Genomic DNA, 21,473 nt, shown 5'->3' with positions numbered 1-21,473 from the left:
GAGCCTAAATTTATGAAGATTCCAACCTTTGGAACTGTGTGATTTTCTTCAGAACACCAGGGGAGTTGGAAGAGAGTTATATTGCTTTCTCTTTTGAAATAACACTCTCATCTATTTCTTTCCATACACAATGCTATCACAATGCCTCTCTCTCCTCATCCTTAGACTTCCCTGTTTTCTTCTTCTTCTTCTTTTTTTTTTTTTTTAGAGAGAGAGAGAGAAAATTTTAATATTTATTTACTTCTTTAGTTTTCGGTGGACACAACATCTTTGTATGTGGTGCTGAGGATCGAACCCAGGCCGCACGCATGCCAGGCGAGCGCGCTACCTCTTGAGCCACATCCCCAGCCCACCCCCTGTTTTCTTCTTGCTAGTAGTTTTCTCTTCTCTTCTTGCTTAGAACCAAAAACATTCTGACAAAAGTCCCTTATTCTGGGGCTGGGGATGTGGCTCAAGCAGTAGCACATGGCATGCATGTGGCCTGGGTTCGATCCTCAGCACCACATACAAAAATGTTGTGTCCACCGAAAACTAAAATAAATAATTTTTTTTTTTTTTTAAAAGCCCCTTATTCTGGAACTTAGAATGAGATTCTACTTTAACCTATCACCATGGTGTTCTAGGCCTTCCGTAATTTGTGGCCTTCCTCCCCTTTCCCCTGCTTCTAACCAATGCTATCCCTGGGTATCAATCTCATGTGACCTTCTGCAATCCAGGCTTCAGGCTCCATGCTCATCAAGTAAGAATTTTTGCTTAAGCAATGTCCTTCTTTAGAACATTTTCTTCTTTATCCAAGACAATTCCCACCAAAGTTCCTTTGTCCTATTTGATAAAACGCATCCAACATCATACCCTGCAGTCATCATGAAGAGTATTTATTTCCTTTACATTTAGGAATTTATGTTCATTTTTTGTTTGTTTGACACTCTTCATTTAGTACGATAAATCTTGTTTTAATTCAATTAGGTGGTCATTTTCCTCAGGATTGGATCAATCCCCCAGAGATGGTACAGTAGATTGGAACTGTTTCAAATTTATTGAATGGAACTGAGATTTGAACTAGGCCCTATAACTTTAAATGAATTACATATTAGTACCTATTCATACATCACTCAATAAATAATATTTGAGTACATCAGCGGCTCAGCCTGTGCTAGGAGCTGGAGAGATTTCTTTTAACCTCTGAATACCTCTAATTTTTTTTTTTCTAGTGCTAGGGATCCAACCCAGGGTCTTGCACAAACTAGGTAAGTGGTCTACCACTGAACTACATATCCAGCTCTTGAATGCCTGTAAATTGCAAGGTAGTTTTCTCCCAAACCTTCTTTCCAGTCTTTAAAATAGCTCCTAATTCAGGGCTGGGGTTGTGGTTCAACGGTAGAGCAAGGCCCTAGGTTTGATCCTCAGCAACACATAAAAATAAATAAATAAAGGTATTAAAAAAAAAAAAAACAAAAAACAGCTCCTGATTCAACTGTCCATTGAATTGCCTTAAATCTGAGACTCCTCAGTTGTTCATCTCGTGTGGAAATTGTTCCACTGTTGCTGATTGTGTTTATCTCACTGGCTCACTTGGCTTTAAGGCTCTGTTGCTGCCTCTCTCTTTTTTCTCTTTCTGTGAGTGTGTGTCTTGCTTACTCACTACGAGGCCTAGCCCAGTTGGTGTTGTTACCTGCCCTGATCCCAGTCAGTTGAGGCTGGTGTGGAAATGGTAAATCTACCCCTCCTTTCTTATAGTTCAGAGACCAAGAAGTGGGTAGAAGTGCCCACTCTGATAACACTGAGAATGCCAATGTCTCCCAGGCCACCTACTTTCCTGGGAATTTTGAGAATGTCTTTTGTCCCAGCCCCACACAGAGAAGAATCCTAGCAGGCAACACCAAGGTGGAGACCAAGCAGTACTTCTGAAGTACTCTCATTCTTCCTCCTCACTAACATTCCCAGAACCAAATGGTTTTTATGGCGGGTGGGGATGGAGGAGCAGTTCTGCTATTTGGAGAGATGTCTAGGGCTCTTTGATGAATCCTGAGCCTATGGGGCACTATGGATTAGGGCTGGTCCTTTTCTCTTTTAGTTCGCTTTGTGACTCCTCTTTCTGTGGATTCTCTCAGTCAATTATTCTGGGTCTTCGCATTTCCCTTTTGGCTCCAGCCACTCTCACCTGTCCTCTTTCATCAACCAACAGCCTGACTGCCAACCACCCTAGCTTCCTGGCTCCTTAGTTCCTGGCATGGTGACTCAAGCCCATCCTGCTTTGACTGTAGAGGTGGGAGGGGAGGAGATGATTTGGGACAAGAAAAACCTCCCAAGGGCACTTTCCTGTCCTTTCCCAGGCCTCAAACCCCCAAGAACATGCTAGGCCTCCTTGAGGTCAGGAGGAATCAGAAGAGGTGCATGGGAAGAAATAAGGAGACCGAGGTATAAAAGCCTGAGGAGGAGAAACGGAAGGATGGGGCAGAGCGGGGGAGAGGCCAGAGACTCCCTAGGGCACAGGGTCGCCAGAGCCTTAGAGGGGAAGTGAGGGAGGATCGCGCAGGCTCTGACAGCCCAGCCCAGCGGAGGCCTCCGGGTTTCCTGTCTCTAGTCAGCTTTGCTTTCTTGTGGCATTTCTCAAGGCCTCTCCCCCGTCGGCCTGTTTCTGTGTTTCTTTTCCTCTGTCCGGGTCTAGCAACAATCCACGATCTCCCCATCTCACTCGGGTCTCAGGTCTCCAGCTCGCCCTCCCCGCGGGGCTCTCGGGGTGGACGGTGCTCCTGGAGCCCCACCCCCAAGGAGTGCTACTGGCGGAGAGGGGCGGGAAGGCGGGGTCTAGCGGGCCTCTGGCGACACGGTTGGCCGCGGAGGCCGGGAGGCGGGCCGGAGGCGGGCCCGGCCGGAGGCGGGCGGGGCGGCTGGGGCCGAGCCCAGAGCTCCGGGCGGTCGCATTGTTTTCCTCCGCGGATCCGCGGCGGGAGTGGGGGCTGCGACGCGGACCTAGGGCTCCCGTGACCGACAGTCCCCCGGAGCCCACATCCAAGCTTCACCCAGTTGGGACGACAGTCATCTCTCGCCTGGGCGCCAACCACAGACAGAACTCTGCGCGGTGCGGGCTGCTGGCCGCCCGCCGCGATCTCGATCCCGCTACCCCGCATTTCGGAGCAAGTACCCGGGGCAGAACCGGGTGGAGGGAGGCGGGGAGGAAGCGGCTCCGCAGGTGAGCGGCCAGCAGACACCGTGCTGGAGAGGCCAGGGGGACACCGGGCGCTGTGCGCCTGGCTGGCAGAGAGGGTCGGCGGAGTTGGGGCGCCCCGGGGAGGAGGGACTGTGGCCAGGCACCTTCACCGCACTGCTGGGCTCAGGTCCGCGCTCCTCTTTCGACTGGGCTCTCTCCGAGTCGCCTCCCACTGGATGAGGGAACGAGAGGGGGAATTTTTTTGAGGCGCGCACCGTACAGAGAGTGGAAAACCTGGTCCCTTGCCTCCCCCGCAGGGTAAATAAGGTTCCGAGACTCGGAGAACCGGACCCTCTGGTTGCCCCTGCGGGGATGGAAAGCGGGACGCGTCGTTCTGGACTTTGGTGTCAGGGCTGCATCTTCATCCTTGTGCAAGCAGGAGTCTGAGCACCTCTTGGGGGTTGGCTTGAGCACAGAGTCGGAGAAAGGCGCCCCGAGAAACCTCGGTCCAGCTCCTCTCTCCTTCCTTCACCCCACTCAGCCCAGGGCTTTGTTAGACTAGTCTCCCGAGGAGAAGAGCCGAGCTGGCGACTGCATCCAAGCTCACCGACTCCGTTCAGCGCCGGCCTAGGGCCCGCCCTCGTCGGTTCCCAGCCTCTGGCCCTGTTTCCCTGGCTTTCGAGACCCGCCTCCGCTCCCCAACCCCCGCTCTCGTCCCCTCTCAGTCTGAGCTTGCAGGCCCCTTCAGCCCCTCCTCCCGCTAACGTGGCTCTGGGACCCGGTCCCGGCCCAGACTCTGCTACCCGCCCCTCCTCGGAGCCCCGGATCCAGGGAGGGGGAGACACGTCGAGCCCCTGGCCCCAGGCCCAGCTCACACGAAGCTCTAGACACCTGGATTATCCTCGTTGGGGGCTGGGTGGGAGGGAAGATAGGTGAACCTGGGGCTGAGAGGCAAAGCGTTGGGGAAAGGTCTTGGATAAGGGAACGTGCCTAATCCGTGAGGCTTCTCGGTGCACCCTAGCTCCCCCTGAGGAAGGTGGACCCGGGCGGGCGACCAGCCCAGGGCTTCCTGCTATTGTCCCCAGCCCGGTCTCCCCTTCCCCAACCCTTCCCCATCTCTGCTAGACTCTGGCTATGACCTCCGCCACTCCCCAGAGGTGGCTGCCCAGCCAGGAGGAGAGAGAAGGGCCGTTTCCTCTTCCCATCAAGGAGAGGTTCTAGAAGGGGGAGAAAGAGTTGGCCAGGTCTCTCCCTACAATTCCTCCAGGTCTCAGTAAGCCTCTCCCCAAGTCAAGGGGATGGGTAGGAGGTACCTAGATGCTGCTCCCCAAAAACATCTATGAAAAGCCCTCTTTAAAGATGTGTCATAGTGGAGTCTGGGGGGGGAAGGCAGAGGCCGACCAAGTGTTTGTAGAGGCAGACTAATCCAAGTGTGCAGTGTGTGTGTGGGTCTATGTGAAGGGGGGTTAGATAGGAGGGAGACAGGGCCTGCTTTCTCAGGAAAGAAGGAAGGGGCTGGGGGTCCTTGTTATCAGAGCATTTTGCTGGAAATGAAGAGCATGCAAATGAAATGCAAATTAGCCTCTATTGTCCCTAGCCAGGGCGCTTTTGCTAAGAAGGCTTTTGGATTCTGAAGGTTTTAATATGGGAGTGGTCTTCATGCCCCACAAACTCTCCCATTACCCCTTTCCCCAAGGTTGGTCTTGCCGATTCAGGAGTTTCTGGCTAGGGACCATCCCCTGCCCTCATATCTCTGGGCAGGAAGCTGCCAACACCTTTAAAACCAAACTGAATATCATCTCCCCTCCCCCTCTTCCCCAGCGACATCTCCCTACACTAGAAGACTTTTCCTGAATTTTCACATTTACTTGTTAAGAGATTCGGGGCAGGAGGTGTAACTCAGGCTCTTCCCCTTTTTTGTCCCTTTTTCCATCAGGTTGGAGGTCTCCTCTCCCCTTCGGAGGTCTCCTAACCCCTTCAATCCCCCTAGGAGTTACCATCCCAGGTAAGGAAGCAGGGGATAGAGCAGGGACATCCAGGGAACAGGAAGAGGGTCAGGCTGTTCTCCCCACTTGCCAGCCAGAGACCAAAGTAGTTTCCAGGGTGAAGATAACAGTTGCCCAGGGCAACTTGGGGGGGGGCAGTAGGGGAGCTTAGGAGACAAGCTGTGTCCCTTCCCCTTCCCCTGGGAGTTCCAGCATCCGGAATCAGGGGATGGGGGAAGGAGCCTGGCTCAGCCTTTCACACCAGAGGGTCCTTAGCTAACCGACCGTTCTGCCCCTGGGGAAGGGGTCATCATTAGGTGTTCCTACCCCCCTCCTCTCCTCCAGCTCTCTTGGGGCCCCACCTGACGTCAGCCTCCCCACCAGTGACGCTGGATTGGGGGTGGGGGGACACTTGGGTCCTGGTTTCAAGAGTAGAAATAATGGGGAGATGGAAGGGGGCTGGGCCTGTAAGCCTAGGGTTTCTCCTTTAGGGGACATGGTGGGAAGGGCAACTAAGGATTGTTGTGATCCCTTCACAAAGAAAGGATTCTTCCTGACCTGATTTCAGGAGCCTCCTCAGCCCCTGACTTCAGTTTCTGGGGAAGGCAGGAAGCTGGTGTGCATCTCCCCCTGGGGGACCAGCCAGGGTCAGCTGGCTGGGAATAAGACCTGCCTCACCATCCCCTCTACATATCCATCTTTCCAGGACTTTGGGCTACAATTGCCTGCCATTTAATTATTTATATTTCAATTTTAGAGGCAGCCTGATGAGGAAAGAAAGGGACAGAGGGGCATATTCCACTATTTCACCTCACCAGTCCATTCTATTTCTGGCTCCCACAGAGGGCCAGTCTACAACTGACCCCCACCCCCATCAAGTACATGTGCTGGTTCTTTGGAGCCAGGGAGGGAACAGGGGGCTAGGAGAGGCTGGGAGGGGGCACAGTGGTCGAGGAGACAGCTGCAGCCAGAGCTAAATTTAGCCTCTGATCTGGCTTTAATGCAGATTCATTTTTGGCCAAGATGGTCCCCCCCAGCTCCCCTCCCTGTCCAGCTTTTTCCTTAGCTGTGGGAAGGGCCCCTGGAGCATGAGCTTAGATGGGGACAGTGACCCCTAGGCTATCCCCCACACCCTCCCTGTTCTTCCTGGATCCTAGAGGACGGCTGCCGCCCAGCTGCCTCAGCCTGGGCACAGTGCCTGAGTCACTCTCAGTGTGGGGTGGGGGTCTGAGAGGGAGAGAGAAGTAGACTTGGTGCCCTCTTTCTCTTCCCAGTGCCAAGGAGCCACTATTTATAATGTCAAGGCTTCAGTGTCTAATTATAGCTGGGAAGGGGTTAACACCAGGGGGGTCAGGAGGTGTCACCTACCAAATGTCCCAGACTCAGTCAGGAGAGAAAAGGAAAGGCTGAGTGAGAAGCCTGGAGCTACAGGCGTGTCCTGTCCTTACCTGGGGTCATGAAGGCAGGCCTCACACTAGCCAGTTTGGGCCAGTTGGAGAAGCAAGATCCTTGAGTGACAGTGACAGCTGGCTGGGACTAGGATAGAGCAGCAGAGAGGGTTCTTGCCCCCACCCCACAGGGTCTTCTGGGGATAGACTGGGAGAGAAGCTGACTATTAGATGGCGGGAACTTGGCCCCTTGCCCCACTTTTCTGTTTCTCCTTTCAGGGCCAGCATATGGGTGAAGGGGCACCCCCTGGGGCCTGAGCTGCCCCACACAGGATGCTCCGTGTCCCCTACTTCATGCTCCTGCTGCTGCTCTCACTTCCCTATACCGAAGCCACCTTTCCCCAGGACCCCCTCCCTCTGTTGATCTCTGACCTACAAGGTGAGTGACCCTTTCCACCCCACCCCTCTCGGTGAGCGAGCAGAGATGAGGCCAACATGGGGTACAAGGTGGGAGAAGGCCCCAGCCTCAAAGAAGCGAAGAGCCTGAGCAGCCTGATGGTTAAAATGTCCTCTTAGGGGTTAAGGCTGTAGCTGAGTGGCAGAGGCTTGCCTAGCACGTGTGAGGCACTGGGTTGGATCCTTAGCACCACATACAAAAAAACAAGCAAATAAAATAAAGGTGTGCTGCCATCTACAATTTCCAAAAAAAAAAAAATCCTGTTAGCCAGGTGGGATTGTGTCTACCTAAGCTGTACTAAGTGGCAAAGCACCCTTGAGTTCAGTTGGGAATGCCGTGAAAAAGGTCGTGGTGGCAGTGGTGGGATGCTCGTGTGATGCATGCCTAGAATCCCAATAACTCAGGAGTCCATGCCAGCTTTAGCAAGATCCTATATCAAAATAAAAACAACGAAAACTGGGAATGTAGCTAAGTTGTAGAGCACCCCTGGGTTCAATCCCTAATACCAGAAAAGAGAAATAAAATTCCGGGCACAGTGGTGCATGCCTGTAATCCCAGTGAACTCAGTGAGACCTGTCTCTAAATAAAATACAAAATAGGGCTGGGGATATGGCTCGGTGGTCGAGTGCCCTTGAGTACAAAAGAAAAAAAAAAAAAAAAAGAAAGTACAAAAATAAAAAGAAGATGAGCTTGGTGACACATTCTTTTAATCCCAGAAGTTTGGGAGGCTGAGATAGGAGGATCGCAAGTTCAGGACAGCCTCAGCAATTTAGCAAGGCCCTAAGCAACTTAGTGAGATCATGTCTCAAAATAAAAAGAGGTAGGATTGAGGTTGTAGTTCAGTGGTAGAACACTTGCCTAGCATGTGTAAGGCACTGGGTTGGATTCTCAGCACCACATATAAATAATTAAAGGTCCATCAACAACTAAAAAAAAAAAAAAATTTAAAATAATAAATAAATAATAGGGTTAGCTCAGTGGTAAAGGACCCCTGGTCTAAATTCTAGTGCAAAATATGTAAAATAAAATAAAATAAATAAAAAGGATTGGGGGGGCTGGGGATGCGGCTCAAGCGGTAGTGCGCCCGCCTGGCATGCGTGCGGCCCGGGTTCGATCCTCAGCACCACATACAAACAAAGATGTTGTGTCTGCCGAAAACTAAAAAAAATAAATTAAAATTAAAATTAAAAAAAAAAAAAAAAAAAAGGATTGGGGGTATAGCTCAGTGATAGAATGCTTGCCTATCATGCACAGGGCCTTTGGTTAGATCCCTAGTACCACAAAACTATAAAAGAAGGTGAACTCACAGCCAGTTTACATTCCTGCTAAGTTGTTCACTATCTCGGTGACCTTTGTTAATCTAATTTAACTTTTCTTTGCCTCAGTCTCCTCATCTTCAAAATGAAGATAATAATAGTGTTCTACCTCATGGGGTTATTTAGGGATGAAATGAGATAAAACATGTAAAGTGATGAGAACACTGTCTGGCACAAACTAAATGCTTTATATTTATTTGTTATTATTATTAGTCACAAAGTAAAGGCTTGGTTCCCAACACCCCAACACCTCCTTTTCTACCACTTGCACTACAACTAAGCCTAGGCCTTTTTTTTTTTTTTTAAATATTTTTTTTTAGTTGTAGATGGACAAAATATCTTTATTTATTTATTTTTATGTGGTGCCCAGGATTGAACCTAGGGCCTCACACATGCAAGGCAAGTGCTTTACCAGTGAGCTACAGCCCCAGCCCAAACCTAGGTCTTACTATAATGGAAACCATAAGCCCAGTATTTCTGAAAACTTTTTTTTTTTTTTAATATTTATTTTTAGTTTTTTGGTGGACACAACATCTTTGTTTGTATGTGGTGCTGAGGATCGAACCTGGGCCGCATGCATGCCAGGCGAGCGCGCTACCGCTTGAGTCACATCCCCAGCCCTCTGAAAACTTTTATCTGTTTGCAGTCCCTGTTATATATCTAGGATTTAGAGCAATTTTAAGGAAGGAAGAACTGCAATTGGGTTTTGGGGAGTAATTGTTGGGGAATAGATCTGAACAGCAAATACTTACATGTGCCAAATGCAATTCTAAGCACTTTATGAAGTTAAATCAATTATTCCTGGACTCTGAGCTCTCTGTGAACACTGATGACTATGGTTTCCATAATCAGGCCGGGTGGATGCTGGAGTTGGTCAGGAGAGGCAAAAACCCTGGAGGGCTGAGGTGACCTGTGAAGACCCTTGAGGGGAGAGTGCAGAGAGGGCTGGTTGAAATGGAGGAAGTAAATGCTCCAGATGGGACAGCATACAAGGTGGGTGGGGAATTATTAACCCAAAGGCAGTTCCAAGAAAGGACTGGACTCAGCTCTAGAGTTATACAGACCTAGATCTAAATGAGCTCATGCAATTCCCTTAATTTTCCTGAGCCTCAGGCTCCTCATCTGCAAAATGGGGTCAACGTTAGCAATTACCTCATAGGATTAATGTACTAAGTGAGATCTAAAGTGCTACACAAGCTGGGCACAGTGGTGCACACCTCCAATCCCAGCGACTTGGGAAGCTGAGGCAGGAGGATCACAAGTTCAAAGCCAGCTAACTTAGAGAGGCCCCAAGCAACTAGTGAGACCCTGTCTCAAAGTAAAATATAAAAAGAGCTGGGGATATGGCTCAAAGGTTAAGCACCCCTGGGTTCAATCCCTGGTAACAAGTTAATAAATAAATAAATTTTAAAAATAAATAATAAAAGGGGGCCTGGGGATATAGCTCAGTGGTAGAGCACCCCTGGGTTCAATCCTTAGTACCAAAAAAATAAATAAACAAATAAATAAAATAAAGTGCTAACACAGTGCTTAACAGAGATTAATTAAGTGCTCAGTGTTACTGGCATCATTTTTATTAATAGCTTTTGGTTTCCTCTCATCTTTCCCTGTGCGTGGTTGGGTTTCATGTGGCTGTCGTGGTGTTGGGAGTGCGTGTATCCTGGCTGGCCCTCAGCACTTCACCTCTCTGTGTCCTCCAGGTATTTCCCCATTATCCTGGTTCCGGGGCCTGGAGGATGATGCTGTGGCTGCAGAACTTGGGCTAGACTTTCAGAAATTCCTGACCTTGAACCGGACCTTGCTAGTGGCTGCCCGGTAAACTGGCCGAGGCACAGTTGTGGGGCAGACATGCATGCTCCTGGGCAGACATGGGACCTGCATGGCCACTGCAGCATCTTGCAGGGGACACATGCAGGTGCACAAGCCATGGGACACCGATATGCTTGGACCCAGAGCACAAATGCCAAGGCATGGAATAAAGGGAGGGTAGGGAGCAGGAGGTCTGTGGTTTGTCCCTGAGCAGGTGACCGTGGCTAAGGTGGGGGGCTAAGGAACTCAGGTGGGGCACCTTGGCTCAGCTCTGATCCTCGTTACCTACCCCTTCAGGGAACACGTTTTCTCCTTCGATCTTCAAGCCCAAGAAGAAGGGGAGGGGCTGGTGCCCAACAAGGTGAGGGGCTGTGTGGGAGGAGGTGCCGGCATGGAGATGAGCTGGGAAAGGTCTAACAGTGGTCAAGTGGGTGGGAAGGAGGATCTGAAAAGAGCCATAATGTGGGGGGTCCAGATTGCCTCACAGTGTTCTACTTCTCCTTCAGTATCTAACATGGAAGAGCCAAGATATGGAGAACTGTGCTGTCCGGGGAAAGCTGACGGTGAGGAATACAAAGAGCATCTAGGGGGAGAAAGAGGCCTCTAGCTTCTGCTCAAGGGTCTTCTACCATGCCAAAGTTCCTACCCACTTTTCCATCCTAGGCCACCGAGGACAATGGGAAGAAAAGAGGATTAATGCTTTTTAGTTCCCTTTATATTCCTCACAAAAAGGGAAAATGAGGCTCAGAGAGGCCAAAGGACGTGGCCAAGGCTGCAGGGCTAGCAAGTAGTGTAGCTGTGACTTGATCCCACATCATTCTGATTGGCTCAGGGTAGTAGCCTTACTTCTTGTGACCCCTAGTTCCAGTCCCAGCAACCTGTCACTGACCTAGAATTTTGGGTTCTCTAGGACGAGTGCTACAACTACATTCGTGTTCTCGTTCCCTGGGACTCCCAGACGCTGCTTGCCTGTGGAACGAACTCATTCAGCCCTGTGTGCCGCAGCTATGGGGTACAAAGAAGAGGGTGGGGGGTAGGATTGGTTGGGAGGAGAACTCATGCTGGGCAGTCAGTTCAATGGGAAGGGACTAAGAACTGGGTCAAGGAATGGGAGTGCCCAGAATGCAAGGGTCCAGAAGGGGTCAAGGGGACATGCGGGAGTGGGTTATGGAGCCTGACTCCAAGATGCCAAGGATACCAGCAACCTGCTCCCTCTGCCCCCAGATAACTTCACTGCAGCAGGAGGGTGAGGAACTGAGCGGGCAGGCTCGGTGCCCCTTTGATGCTACCCAGTCCAACGTGGCCATCTTTGCAGGTGTGCACCTGGGCATGTGGCTGGAGGGAGCTCCTACCTTACACCTCTCCTACCTGGTCTTTCCCTGTGTCCTTGAGTGGAGGGTTGAGGTAGGGGCCAGGGCCAGGTCCAGGTCCAGGTCCAGGTCCAGGTTGGGGTGTGGATAGCCAAATAAGATGCAGGATGCAGACCCCTGGCCTCACCTACCCATCCCTCCAGAGGGCAGCCTGTACTCAGCCACGGCTGCGGATTTCCAAGCCAGCGATGCTGTTGTTTACAGAAGCCTCGGGCCTCAGCCCCCGCTCCGCTCCGCCAAGTACGACTCCAAGTGGCTGCGAGGTCAGGGCGGGCCTGGGGGAGGAAGCCTATTCTTGGGGTGAAGGTGCAAAGGGAGGACTGTGTGGGGATCAGGCAGAGGGTGTGGCAGTAAGCTCATGTATACAATAGGGAGAGGACTTTCTGGGCAGATATAGATACTCTTCCATACCTTTGCCTGTCACTCCCCACCTCAGAGCCACACTTTGTCCATGCCTTGGAACATGGAGACCATGTCTACTTCTTCTTCCGAGAAGTCTCTGTGGAGGATGCCCGGCTGGGTAGGGTAAGGAGATAGGCACCAGGGATGGGTAGCTGGAGGGTTCTTTTGGGTCCTAAGGAGCCAGTGTGAATCTGGGGAAGATTCTGGGACCCTAATCTGCACAGCACAATCCCCTGGACTCTGAGCCCCCACCTCAGTGTGGCCCCCAATTCTACCGTCACATTCAGCTGTGAGCTTCATCCTGACCCAGATTGACCTACCATGCCGTACCCTTAGCTGCAGCCTTAATCTTTGTCTTGGTGCTCTTAACTCACCATCTCCCTCTCAGCTAGTCGACTCTCACTTTCCTCTAACCCACCGGCACAGGTGCAGTTCTCCCGGGTGGCCCGTGTTTGTAAACGTGACATGGGAGGCTCACCTCGGGCCTTGGACCGCCACTGGACATCCTTCCTGAAGCTGCGGCTCAACTGCTCTGTCCCCGGGGACTCTACGTTCTATTTTGACGTCTTGCAGGCCTTGACTGGGCCTGTGACCCTGCATGGCCATTCTGCTCTCTTTGGAGTCTTTACCACCCAGACCAATAGGTTGGTACCAAGCTGAGCACCAACAGTACGACTCCAAGTGGCTGCGAGGTCAGGGCGGGCCTAGGGGAGGAAGTCCCCTGTCTCACCAACATCCAAACTCCCCTCTCAAAGCCTATATATTGATGAGCCAGGTGTGTTGGTTGCATCTGTCATCCCCGCTCTTGGGCAGCTGAGGCAGGAGGATCACAAGTTTGAGGCCAGTCTCAGCAAGATCCTATCTCAAAATAAAAAATAAAAAGAGGTGGGTAGAGTTCTCTGGGTTCAACCCAGTACTACCCCTGCGCCCTCCCAAAAGCCCACTGATGAGGGCAGCGAGAGAAAGCTTTAAGCAAAACCAGTTTGCTGCCCACCTTTTGTTCTGGCAGCATGGCACCCAGAAGCTGCCCTATCCCTTAGTGTCTGTCCCCTAATATGGTACGCAAAAGGAGGCTACCACTTCCTACCTAGTGGAGCTATGCAGTCCCCCTCAACCAACATTTACCCTGCATTTTTTTTCTGGCTCCCTCCAGCATCCCTGGCTCTGCAGTCTGTGCCTTTTACCTGGAAGACATTGAACATGGGTTTGAGGGCAAGTTCAAGGAACAGAGGAGTCTGGATGGTGCTTGGACCCCTGTGTCTGAGGACCGGGTCCCCTCACCCAGGTACCCAGATAGTGTTGGCTTTTGGGGGACAGAAGTAAGCATTATCTAAATGGGATAGGGAGGAGGGGTAAGGTGTCCAAGGCCTGGGAGGTGGTTTAGCAGTGTGTTGGCCATGGGATTGAAGAGCTGCAACAGGGATGGGAACAGTTGTGCAAGAGTCTGTGTGGAGGGCACAGGGGTTACCAGGTATTTTTAGGAGCATTGGTGGGACACAGAACCTAACTAAGCCCACGTTCCCCACACTAAGGCAGCCTCTTCTCATGTGCCCACCAGGCCAGGATCCTGTGCAGGTGTGGGTGGGGCAGCCCTCTTCTCCTCTTCTCGAGACCTTCCTGATGATGTCCTGACCTTTATCAAGGCTCACCCACTGCTAGACCCTGCTGTGCCACCTGCCACCCACCAGCCTCTCCTCACTTTCACTAGCAGGTATGGGGCTAAAACCACTAGCTAGCACCTCCTGCCCTCAGCCCCTCTCCTCTTTCTCTGACCCTAGAAGGTAAATCACATGATAAGTACTCCACGGGAAGAAGTACTCATGAAGGTGGAAGGGAGAGAGCTAAGAAAGGAGCCCTGGAGTGAGGAGTCAGGATGCAAGAATGGGAACCAGGACGCCTGGGCTCTCCTTGAATGCTCTAGCGGAACAGGTTACGCTGACCTGAGGCCTATTGCTCCAGGGCTCTACTAACCCAGGTAGCTGTGGATGGCACGGCTGGTCCCCACAGAAACACTACCGTCCTGTTCCTTGGCTCCAATGATGGCACAGTGCTGAAGGTGCTGCCTCCAGGAGGGCAACCTGGGCGACCTGAACCTATCCTACTGGAAGAGATTGATGCCTACAGCCCCTCCCGGTGAGACCTGGAGGGCGGCCCCTACAGAGCTGGAGGGGAGTGGAGGTGCAGATGGGGAAGTGGGAATGGGTTGGGAATTCCAACATTAGTTTCTTTTTTTAGGACAGGAGCTGTGGGATAGAGAAAGGGGCTTGGTGAAAAGACCAGATAGTGAGTTGGGGCAAGGTGATTCCATGGATTGTGCTTGGTTGCTCCTGCACCTCCTCACCTTCTGCTCATCACTTCTCCAAGGGAAAGGTAGCCCCACCTGCCCCATCCTGAGTCCTTCTGGCCTCACCCTAGGTGCAGTGGGAAGCGATCAGCCCAAACAGCAAGACGGATCATAGGGCTGGAGCTGGACATTGAGGGTCACAGACTCTTTGTGGCTTTTTCTGGCTGTATTGTCTACCTCCCTCTCAGCCACTGTACCCGGCATGGGGCCTGTCAGAGGTAAGAGGGGTCTGAGGCCTGGCACTGCCTGGGCAAGCTTCCTGGGCCAGCAGTAGCACAGAAAGATCCACAGGTGGCAGGGAGATATAGGGAATGTTTGGGTGAAAGAGTGCTTTAGGCATTCTGAAGGTGGGCAGCAAGCAGGGTCTGGAGTAGAGATCGGGGCCGATGCGATGGGAATGTAAGGCTGGGAGTCTCCTGTGAACCAAGGTGAAAGAAGAGGCAGCAGAATGGAAGGGAATAGAATGGAGTCCCAGCCTCACATGACTTGGTTTCCCCTAGGAGCTGTTTGGCTTCTCAGGACCCATACTGTGGATGGCATAGTGCCAGAGGTTGTGTGGACATCAGGGGAACTGGTGGGTAAGTAAGGAGCCCCTGAATCTTCTGAGGATTACATTCCCTACCACTAAAAGAGGGCTAGGATGCAAGATGGGGACAAGGTGTAGAACTGCCCTCAGCCACTTCCTTTTCTTCCTAGGACTGATGTGGATCAGGTTGGCAACCAGGAATTCACAGAGCATGGTGAATGCCAAGGTAAAAAGCAGGGGTGGCAACAGCTGCAGCCAGAGGTGCACATGGTTCTGATATCCAGACATGTCCCAGGCATGGGTTTTTGTCTTTCTTGCCTTCTGTGGCACAGTCACCTCCATCAGTTCTTCATGAAGCTTCCCTCTTGACCCCATCTTTACCCTCTCTCTCCTATTTTCATAGATGGAGCTACTGGGAGTCAGTCAGGCCCTGGGGATTCTGCTTATGGTGAGTCCTCTTGTCCCAGCTTCAACTTCCCTTACTTAGCCCACACACCCAGGTGTGTCCCATGGCAGCAGCAGACTAGTACCCGGACCTCACAAAAGGTCAGGACCCTCCTGACATTCAGCATATAAGCTCAGTACTTGGATACAGAAAGATGCTTAATAAGTGGCTTATGAACAAATAAATCAGAGAATGTCCTGCATGGTTAGCCCTTCCCCATGCCCAGACCAGAGTAGAAGCTGAAGTTCGGGCCTCTTGGGTTCCACAGTGGGAGGGATCCCCTGGGTGGGTGTTGGGTGGAGAGCAGGAGCCTCACTGGCTCTGACCTGGTCTTTGTCGCCAGTGTTTCTGAGTCCTGGCCCTTCCCCTGAGACCCCCAGTCCCCCCAGTGATGCTCACCCCGGGCCCCAGTCTTCCACTCTTGGAGCTCACACTCAGGGTAAGGGGGTTAATTGGGAGGGTCAGGAGTGAAGTGTGGGGCTGCTGACTCCTGGCAAGTTCTAAGCCTGGCACTGACTGGTGTTTGGTCTCTAATGCCTGTTTGGAGTCTCCCTTCCCAGATGCCCCACCTCCTTCTGCACGGACGGTTTGGCGGTTCTTCTTGGCATGGCTACAGGGGCCAGGACTGGGCTGGGGACTCCCCAGGCCCATGCTCTAGCCTGTGTGTGAGGGGCAGTGCTTTGGACTGCGTGTGTTGAGGGGTGAGGGGAGGGGAATCCCAAGGAAGGAAGGTCAAGGCCGCGGGAGTAAAGCTAAGTAGCAGGGGAGGTGGTAGAGGACCCTCTAGGCCTCGCACCACCCGTGCACCCCCTACCCTAGGCTGAACCTCCCTCTCCCTCTGGGTTGGCAGGTGTGCGCAGGGACCTCCTCCCGGCCTCGGCTTCCCGCTCTGTCCCGATACCACTGCTCTTGGCCAGTGTAGCCGCAGCCTTCGCCCTGGGCGCCTCAGTCTCTGGCCTCCTGGTTTCCTGTGCATGTCGCCGAGCCCACCGACGTCGGAGCAAAGACATCGAGACCCCGGGGCTCCCACGACCTCTCTCCCTCCGCAGTCTGGCCCGCCTGCACGGCGGCGGCCCCGAGCCCCCGCCACCCTCCAAGGACGGGGAGGCCGCACAGACGCCGCAGCTCTACACCACCTTCCTGCCTCCCTCCGAGGGCGGACCCCCGCCGGAGTTGGCCTGTCTGCCCACGCCGGAGTCCACCCCGGAACTGCCGGTCAAGCGCCTCCGCGCCGCAGGAGGGCCCTGGGAATGGAACCAGAACGGCAACAACGCCAAGGAGGGCCCGGGCCGGTGCGCGCCGCGCGTGCTGGTGAGGCCGCCGCCGCCGGGCTGTCCCGGGCAGGCGGTGGAGGTGACCACGCTGGAGGAGCTGCTGCGCTACCTGCACGGCCCGCAGCCCCCCGGGCCGGGCGCCCAGCCCTCGGTCCCGGCCTCCGCGGCCTTCACCTCGCGGGCGCCCCCGCCGGAGCCCGGGCCCGGCCTGTTGGCCGACTGCAGTCCCCTCCCGCGCGAGTGCGCGCCTCCGCTGAGGCTGGACGTGCCCCCCGAGGGCAAGTGCGCGGCCCCCTGCGCGCGGCCCGCGCTCTCCGCCCCGGCGCCCCGCCTCGGGGTGGCGGGGAGCCGACGGCCGCCTTCCGCCCACCGTGCGCCCCCAGCCCTGCTCACCCGAGTCCCATCAGGGGGCCCCGCCAGGTACTCCGGGGGGCCCGGGAGGCACCTCCTCTACCTGGGACGGCCGGAGGGTCACCGAGGCCGCGCTCTGAAGAGGGCGGACGTCGGGGCGCCGCTGTCGACTCCGAGGCCGCCCCTCCTCGGGCCGGCCGCTCGCCTGGCTGTGCCCGACGGCAGCCATTTTAACTTTTAAAGGAGCTGCTCCACCGCCTCACCGGGGCCCTTGAGGCCCAGGTCCTCGAGGGCGTGGGGGTGGACGCGTCTTCGAGGACAGGTCACCTCCGGCCTTCTGGACTCCGAGTCCCCGGGGTCCCTGCTGGCCCCGAGCTTATTTATTGACTGTCTTTCCCCCAGTCCTCAAGAGGAGTGGGAGGTAGAAGCCGTCCCTCAGCGAGCCACATTCCGGGACTGGCAGACCTCCATCCACTCTCCCTTCCAGCCAAGCTGCCTTAACTCGCCCTCGGGGCTGCTTCCACGGACCGAGCCCCGGGCGGGCCGCACGCGGGCGGGCGGGCGCGCGGACAGACGTGGCTGGGGCCACGCAGCGTCGTGCCGCGTCTCGGGCCTCCCGGGACTGGGACGTGCCTCCTCCTACTGTGTAGGAGCCTCCGCTCCCCAATACAGCTGTGTCCCTGAGCTGCTGCCTGACTACTCGCTGTGGGGCGGGCACGGGGCGTGGGGTCGGTCGCTCCAGCGTGGGGCGCCTTCGCCCAGAACCTGCCTTCACCTGGCCTTGAGCTCTCCCCAGTAGCGGGAAGGCTGCGCCCCACAGGGCCGGCCAGGCTGGTTTCCCGAAGGCGGCACGCGGAGGAATGGTGTGTGGGGACGAGCCAGGACCCAGGGGACGCGCCGCAGGGAAAGCACGCGAGCACGTGCCTGGCTCGAGATCGGTTCTACGGGGTGGGGAGGAAATTTTGGAGGAATAAAATGAAGCTGCGGCGTGACTTGAGTTTTAGATCAGGACATCTTGTCCCAAAGAGAATTGGGCTGAAAGAGGTTGGATCGCTTGAGGGGTAAAGCTGCGGGAAAGAGCGAAGCACTCGGCCTTACTGGCGGCAAAGGTTTTCTGGAGTGCTTCCCCTTCAGGTAGCGGCGGGGGTGGTCGCCAGGGCGTGTTTCGTGGCGCGCATGCGTAGCCTCGCTCCGCCGATGCTCCGGCCACGCGCCGCAGGAGCCCGCTCGCCCGCGCTCGGCCTGCGCGTGCGCACCGCGCTGTTCCCTTTTTCTGGCTGGTGTTGGTTGCAGATACCTGTTCATTACTTTGGGTACCAATGGGAGGGACGAATGCCCACCTGCCTCGCCCACACCTTGCGTTGAGGACAGTTAAGGCTTGTGCGGGTGGTGGCTGCTTTTGCGGATTTGCAAGTCAGGTTTTTCTTCCGCGCGTGGCCGCAGCGTCCGCCCAGTTTGCGCCCTAGTCCATTCCTGCCGGCGCCGCCTGGAGGCCGCACTCAGCCCTGCAGCCCCTGGAAGCCTCCTCGGTGGCTCACCGTTGGCCCCACTGCTGCTCTGATTCGATCCGTACTGGATTTAACCCAGGGCGCTTGACCCCTGAGCCTCGTTCCCAGCCCCTTCTTAATTATTTTATCGAGAGACCGCGATCTTCCCGCTGCAGCCGCTGGGATTGCAGGCTTGCGCCGGCTTCGTTTGCTCCCAAATGTTCGTGGCGGGAAACTTGGGAGAAGAGTCTCCTGGAGAGAGCGGAGCTTGCTTCTGCTTCCCCGTTTACTACTTGAGACCTCCGTTCTGCCCTAGGCCTCTGTTCCCTCCTCCCTGAGCACCAGGGTGTGCCAGCGCTTCCGAAGGATAAGTCGGGGGATGGCTCCGTCATCATCCTCTCACGCTTAGGGTCTTCGAACCTTTGCGATCTGGTTTTTACTGAGCAAGGCTTTCCCTTTGCATCCTCATAACTCCACTTGTACGTTTAGCCCTCAAGGTGTTTTTTTTTTTTTTTTGGGGGGGGGGTACCAGGGATTGAACTCGGGCACTCGACCACTGAGCTGCGTCCCCAGTCCTATTCTGTATTGAGACAGGATCTCACTGAGTTGCTTAGTGCCCCGCTGTTCCTGAGGCTGGCTTAGGCTGACTTTGAACTTCTGAGCCTCTGGGATAACAGGCTTAACCCTCAAGGGTGTGTGTGTGTGTGTACACCCAGGGCCTTGTGCATGCCAGGCAGGCACTCTACCAACTGAGCTATACCCCAGCCCAGCCCTCAAGGTTTTGATATGTCCTCTGAGAGTGAGATATTCCTCATGACGCAGTTAGGCTTGTTTGGACAAATGTAGTTGTCCTCCAGAGTTTAACTTTTCCCCCTCCTGTATGTGTGTGTGTGTGTGTGTGTGTGTGTGTGTGTGTGTTGGGGATGGATTCTGGCACTGAGCCACATCCCAGCCTCCCGATTTTTTAAATTTTTGAGACAATTTCTTGCTAGGTTGCTGGGGCTAACCTCAAACTTGCAAACCTCCTGCCTCAGCTTTCAGAGTTGCTGAGATTCCAGACGTTGACCACCCTGTGCCCTTTATGCTTGGTGTTGTTGCACCAGAGTGAAGTAATCTTTTAGGGCTCAGTTCTCCCCTTCTTGCATGCCTTTCTTAAGCCAAGATGCTTTGGGGCCATTGCTAGTGCCCTAGATATTGACTTCATTAACTTTCAAACCAAGATGTTAAAGAAAGGATGAAGAAAAAAATGCGACTGTAGCCTTTGGAAGTTCTCAGAGGAACAAATTTCACAAATACAGTTCTTGCCCTGAAAGTGGTCATAAGCAAAAGGGGTGAATGATCCTCAGGTTTAAATATAGTCCCAAAAGAGAAGTACAGCCATCCCTCTGTGTCCAGGGGGATTGGTTCCAGGACCTCCCTATATCAAAATATGGGGCTGGAGTTGTGGCTCAGTGGTAGAGCACTCCTCTAGCTCATCTGAGGCACTGGGTTTGATCCTCAGCACCATATAAAATAAAGGTATTGTGTCCGTCTACAACTGAAAAAAAAATTTAAAAAAATATGCAGATACTGAAGTATAAAATGGCATAGTATTTACATATAACTGCCACACAGCCTCCCTTATACTTTAAATCATCTTGACTACTTATTATACTTAACACAGTGTAAATGGTTGTTAGGTAATAATGATAAGGAAAAAAAAGTCTGTACATGTTCAGTACAGAGGTAATTGCCCCTCAAACATTTTCAACCTGCAGTTGGTTGAATCTGTGTGTGTGGAACCAACCCATGGATATGGAGGGCCCACTGTACATATAATAGAAATTTAATCTTTTTTTTTTTTTAAAATATTTATTTAGTTTTTGGCAGACACAACATCTTTGTTTGTATGTGGTGCTGAGGATCGAACCCGGGCCGCACGCATGCCAGGCGAGTGCGCTACCGCTTGAGCCACATCCCCAGCCCAGAAATTTAATCTTGTAACTGCAGATAGCAGCAACTTACAGGTTAAAGTCCTGGTTGTAGTTTAATTGTAAAAAAATGTTCAGTTATTAGTATCTGTAAGAGTATGGTGACTTCTTTGCCAAGAGTGTCTAAGTTGAATTCTTACAGATAGTGGAAGCAACTTTGTTGCAGTGAGAGCAACAGTCCTGGGATTCTACCATTTGTTTTGTATGTGACCTTGGCAATTCAACAGCAGTTCAAAGCCTGTTTCTTTTGTAAGGAATGGAAAGAACATATGCCAATGGGGATTTGTAAAGCAACCTAAAAATACAGGTTTAAATTGTTTAGTGGGAAACAGTTATTTGCCCAAAATAAAGTAGGCCATTACCAAGTATGTGATTCATTAATACTCATGAGATACCTCTTTCTGACAGACAGTAGTGAGTAATAAATTAAGGGGATAAATTAAAAGAAATAATTATTGCTGACAAAGAGAGGTAAACATAACCTCGATTAAGGAATCTGCTGATGGTTTTTAAAAATCAAAATATTATCTCAAACTTTGTCTTTAGAAAAACCAGAATGTGCCATCAGGAGGATAGAGTCCTCATCCTTGGGGATTTCTAAGCTGATTTCTCAGAAGCATCCTGGGAGGTTATAGAGAAACCAGGGCCCCAGCAGGCAGTCCATCAGCTTATGTAAGGCTTTGGGGACCTGAAACTCAAAAGGTTCCATAGTCACAGAGCTCAGAAAGCTGTTTAGCATCTTGAGTTCTTTGGGGGCTAACTCACAGGGGCCTGAGCTATTTTTGTCACTCAGATTTGTGGCTCTTGATGCCACCACCACACAGGTGAGTCATTCTTTGCTACTTAATCCAGCAGTTGACCCTTTAGAACGGTTGACTCATAAGAATTTAAGGTTATAAACTAGCTGGAATAGGGTCTTGCTAAATTGCTGAGGCTGGTTTTGAACATTGTTCCTCTTGTCTCAGCTTCTTGAGTTGCTGATTACAGATGTACATAACCACACCTCACAGAGGTCACATATAGTCTGCCTGCCTGCCTTTCTTCCTTTCCTTCCCTTCCTCCCTCCCTTTCTTTTTTGTATCAGGGATTTAATCCAGGGGTACTCAACCCAAGTTACATCCCCAGACCTTTTTATTTTGAAACAAGTTCTCGATAAATTGCTCAAGGCCTGGCTAAATTGCTGAGGTTGGCTGTGAAT

General features: G+C 52.8%; 1 protein-coding gene across 8 annotated transcripts; it reads left to right on the top strand.

Annotated features, from left to right (window-relative positions):
- The first annotated feature begins 2,912 nt into the window (after positions 1–2,912).
- Sema6c (semaphorin 6C) lies at positions 2,913–17,502 on the top strand. Of its 8 annotated transcripts, none has more exons than XM_076861832.1 (20): positions 2,913–3,137; positions 5,088–5,156; positions 6,804–6,963; positions 9,998–10,112; positions 10,404–10,467; positions 10,613–10,669; positions 11,017–11,118; positions 11,331–11,421; positions 11,620–11,739; positions 11,913–12,001; positions 12,305–12,522; positions 13,032–13,163; positions 13,437–13,589; positions 13,838–14,011; positions 14,294–14,440; positions 14,723–14,800; positions 14,919–14,974; positions 15,152–15,196; positions 15,537–15,632; positions 16,044–17,502. In XM_076861832.1, exons 3-20 carry the CDS (start codon positions 6,858–6,860, stop codon positions 17,057–17,059), a joined length of 2,859 nt encoding a protein of 952 aa, XP_076717947.1. In that variant the 5' UTR covers positions 2,913–3,137; positions 5,088–5,156; positions 6,804–6,857; the 3' UTR covers positions 17,060–17,502. The 8 variants fall into 8 exon arrangements, with proteins under 8 accessions (XP_076717947.1, XP_076717948.1, XP_076717952.1 ...); XM_076861833.1 differs by having other exon boundaries at positions 2,913–3,193; XM_076861834.1 differs by lacking the exon at positions 2,913–3,137 and adding an exon at positions 4,442–4,460.
- Positions 17,503–21,473: the final 3,971 nt, after the last annotated feature.

The sequence above is a fragment of the Callospermophilus lateralis genome, chromosome 7 (genome assembly GCF_048772815.1).
Source record: "Callospermophilus lateralis isolate mCalLat2 chromosome 7, mCalLat2.hap1, whole genome shotgun sequence".
NCBI classification, from domain to species: domain Eukaryota; kingdom Metazoa; phylum Chordata; class Mammalia; order Rodentia; family Sciuridae; genus Callospermophilus; species Callospermophilus lateralis.
The sequence above is the reverse complement of the archived record's forward strand: the minus strand, read 5'-3'. Positions and strand labels throughout refer to the sequence as shown.

Coding starts and splice junctions, on each gene's coding strand:
- Sema6c (XM_076861832.1), top strand. CDS start 6,858: ATGCTCCGTGTCCCCTACTTCATGCTCCTGCTGCTGCTCTCACTTCCC. Junction 10,468..10,612: donor AGGGGCTGGTGCCCAACAAG/GTGAGGGGCTGT, acceptor CTTCTCCTTCAG/TATCTAACATGGAAGAGCCA. Junction 12,002..12,304: donor AGGATGCCCGGCTGGGTAGG/GTAAGGAGATAG, acceptor CCACCGGCACAG/GTGCAGTTCTCCCGGGTGGC.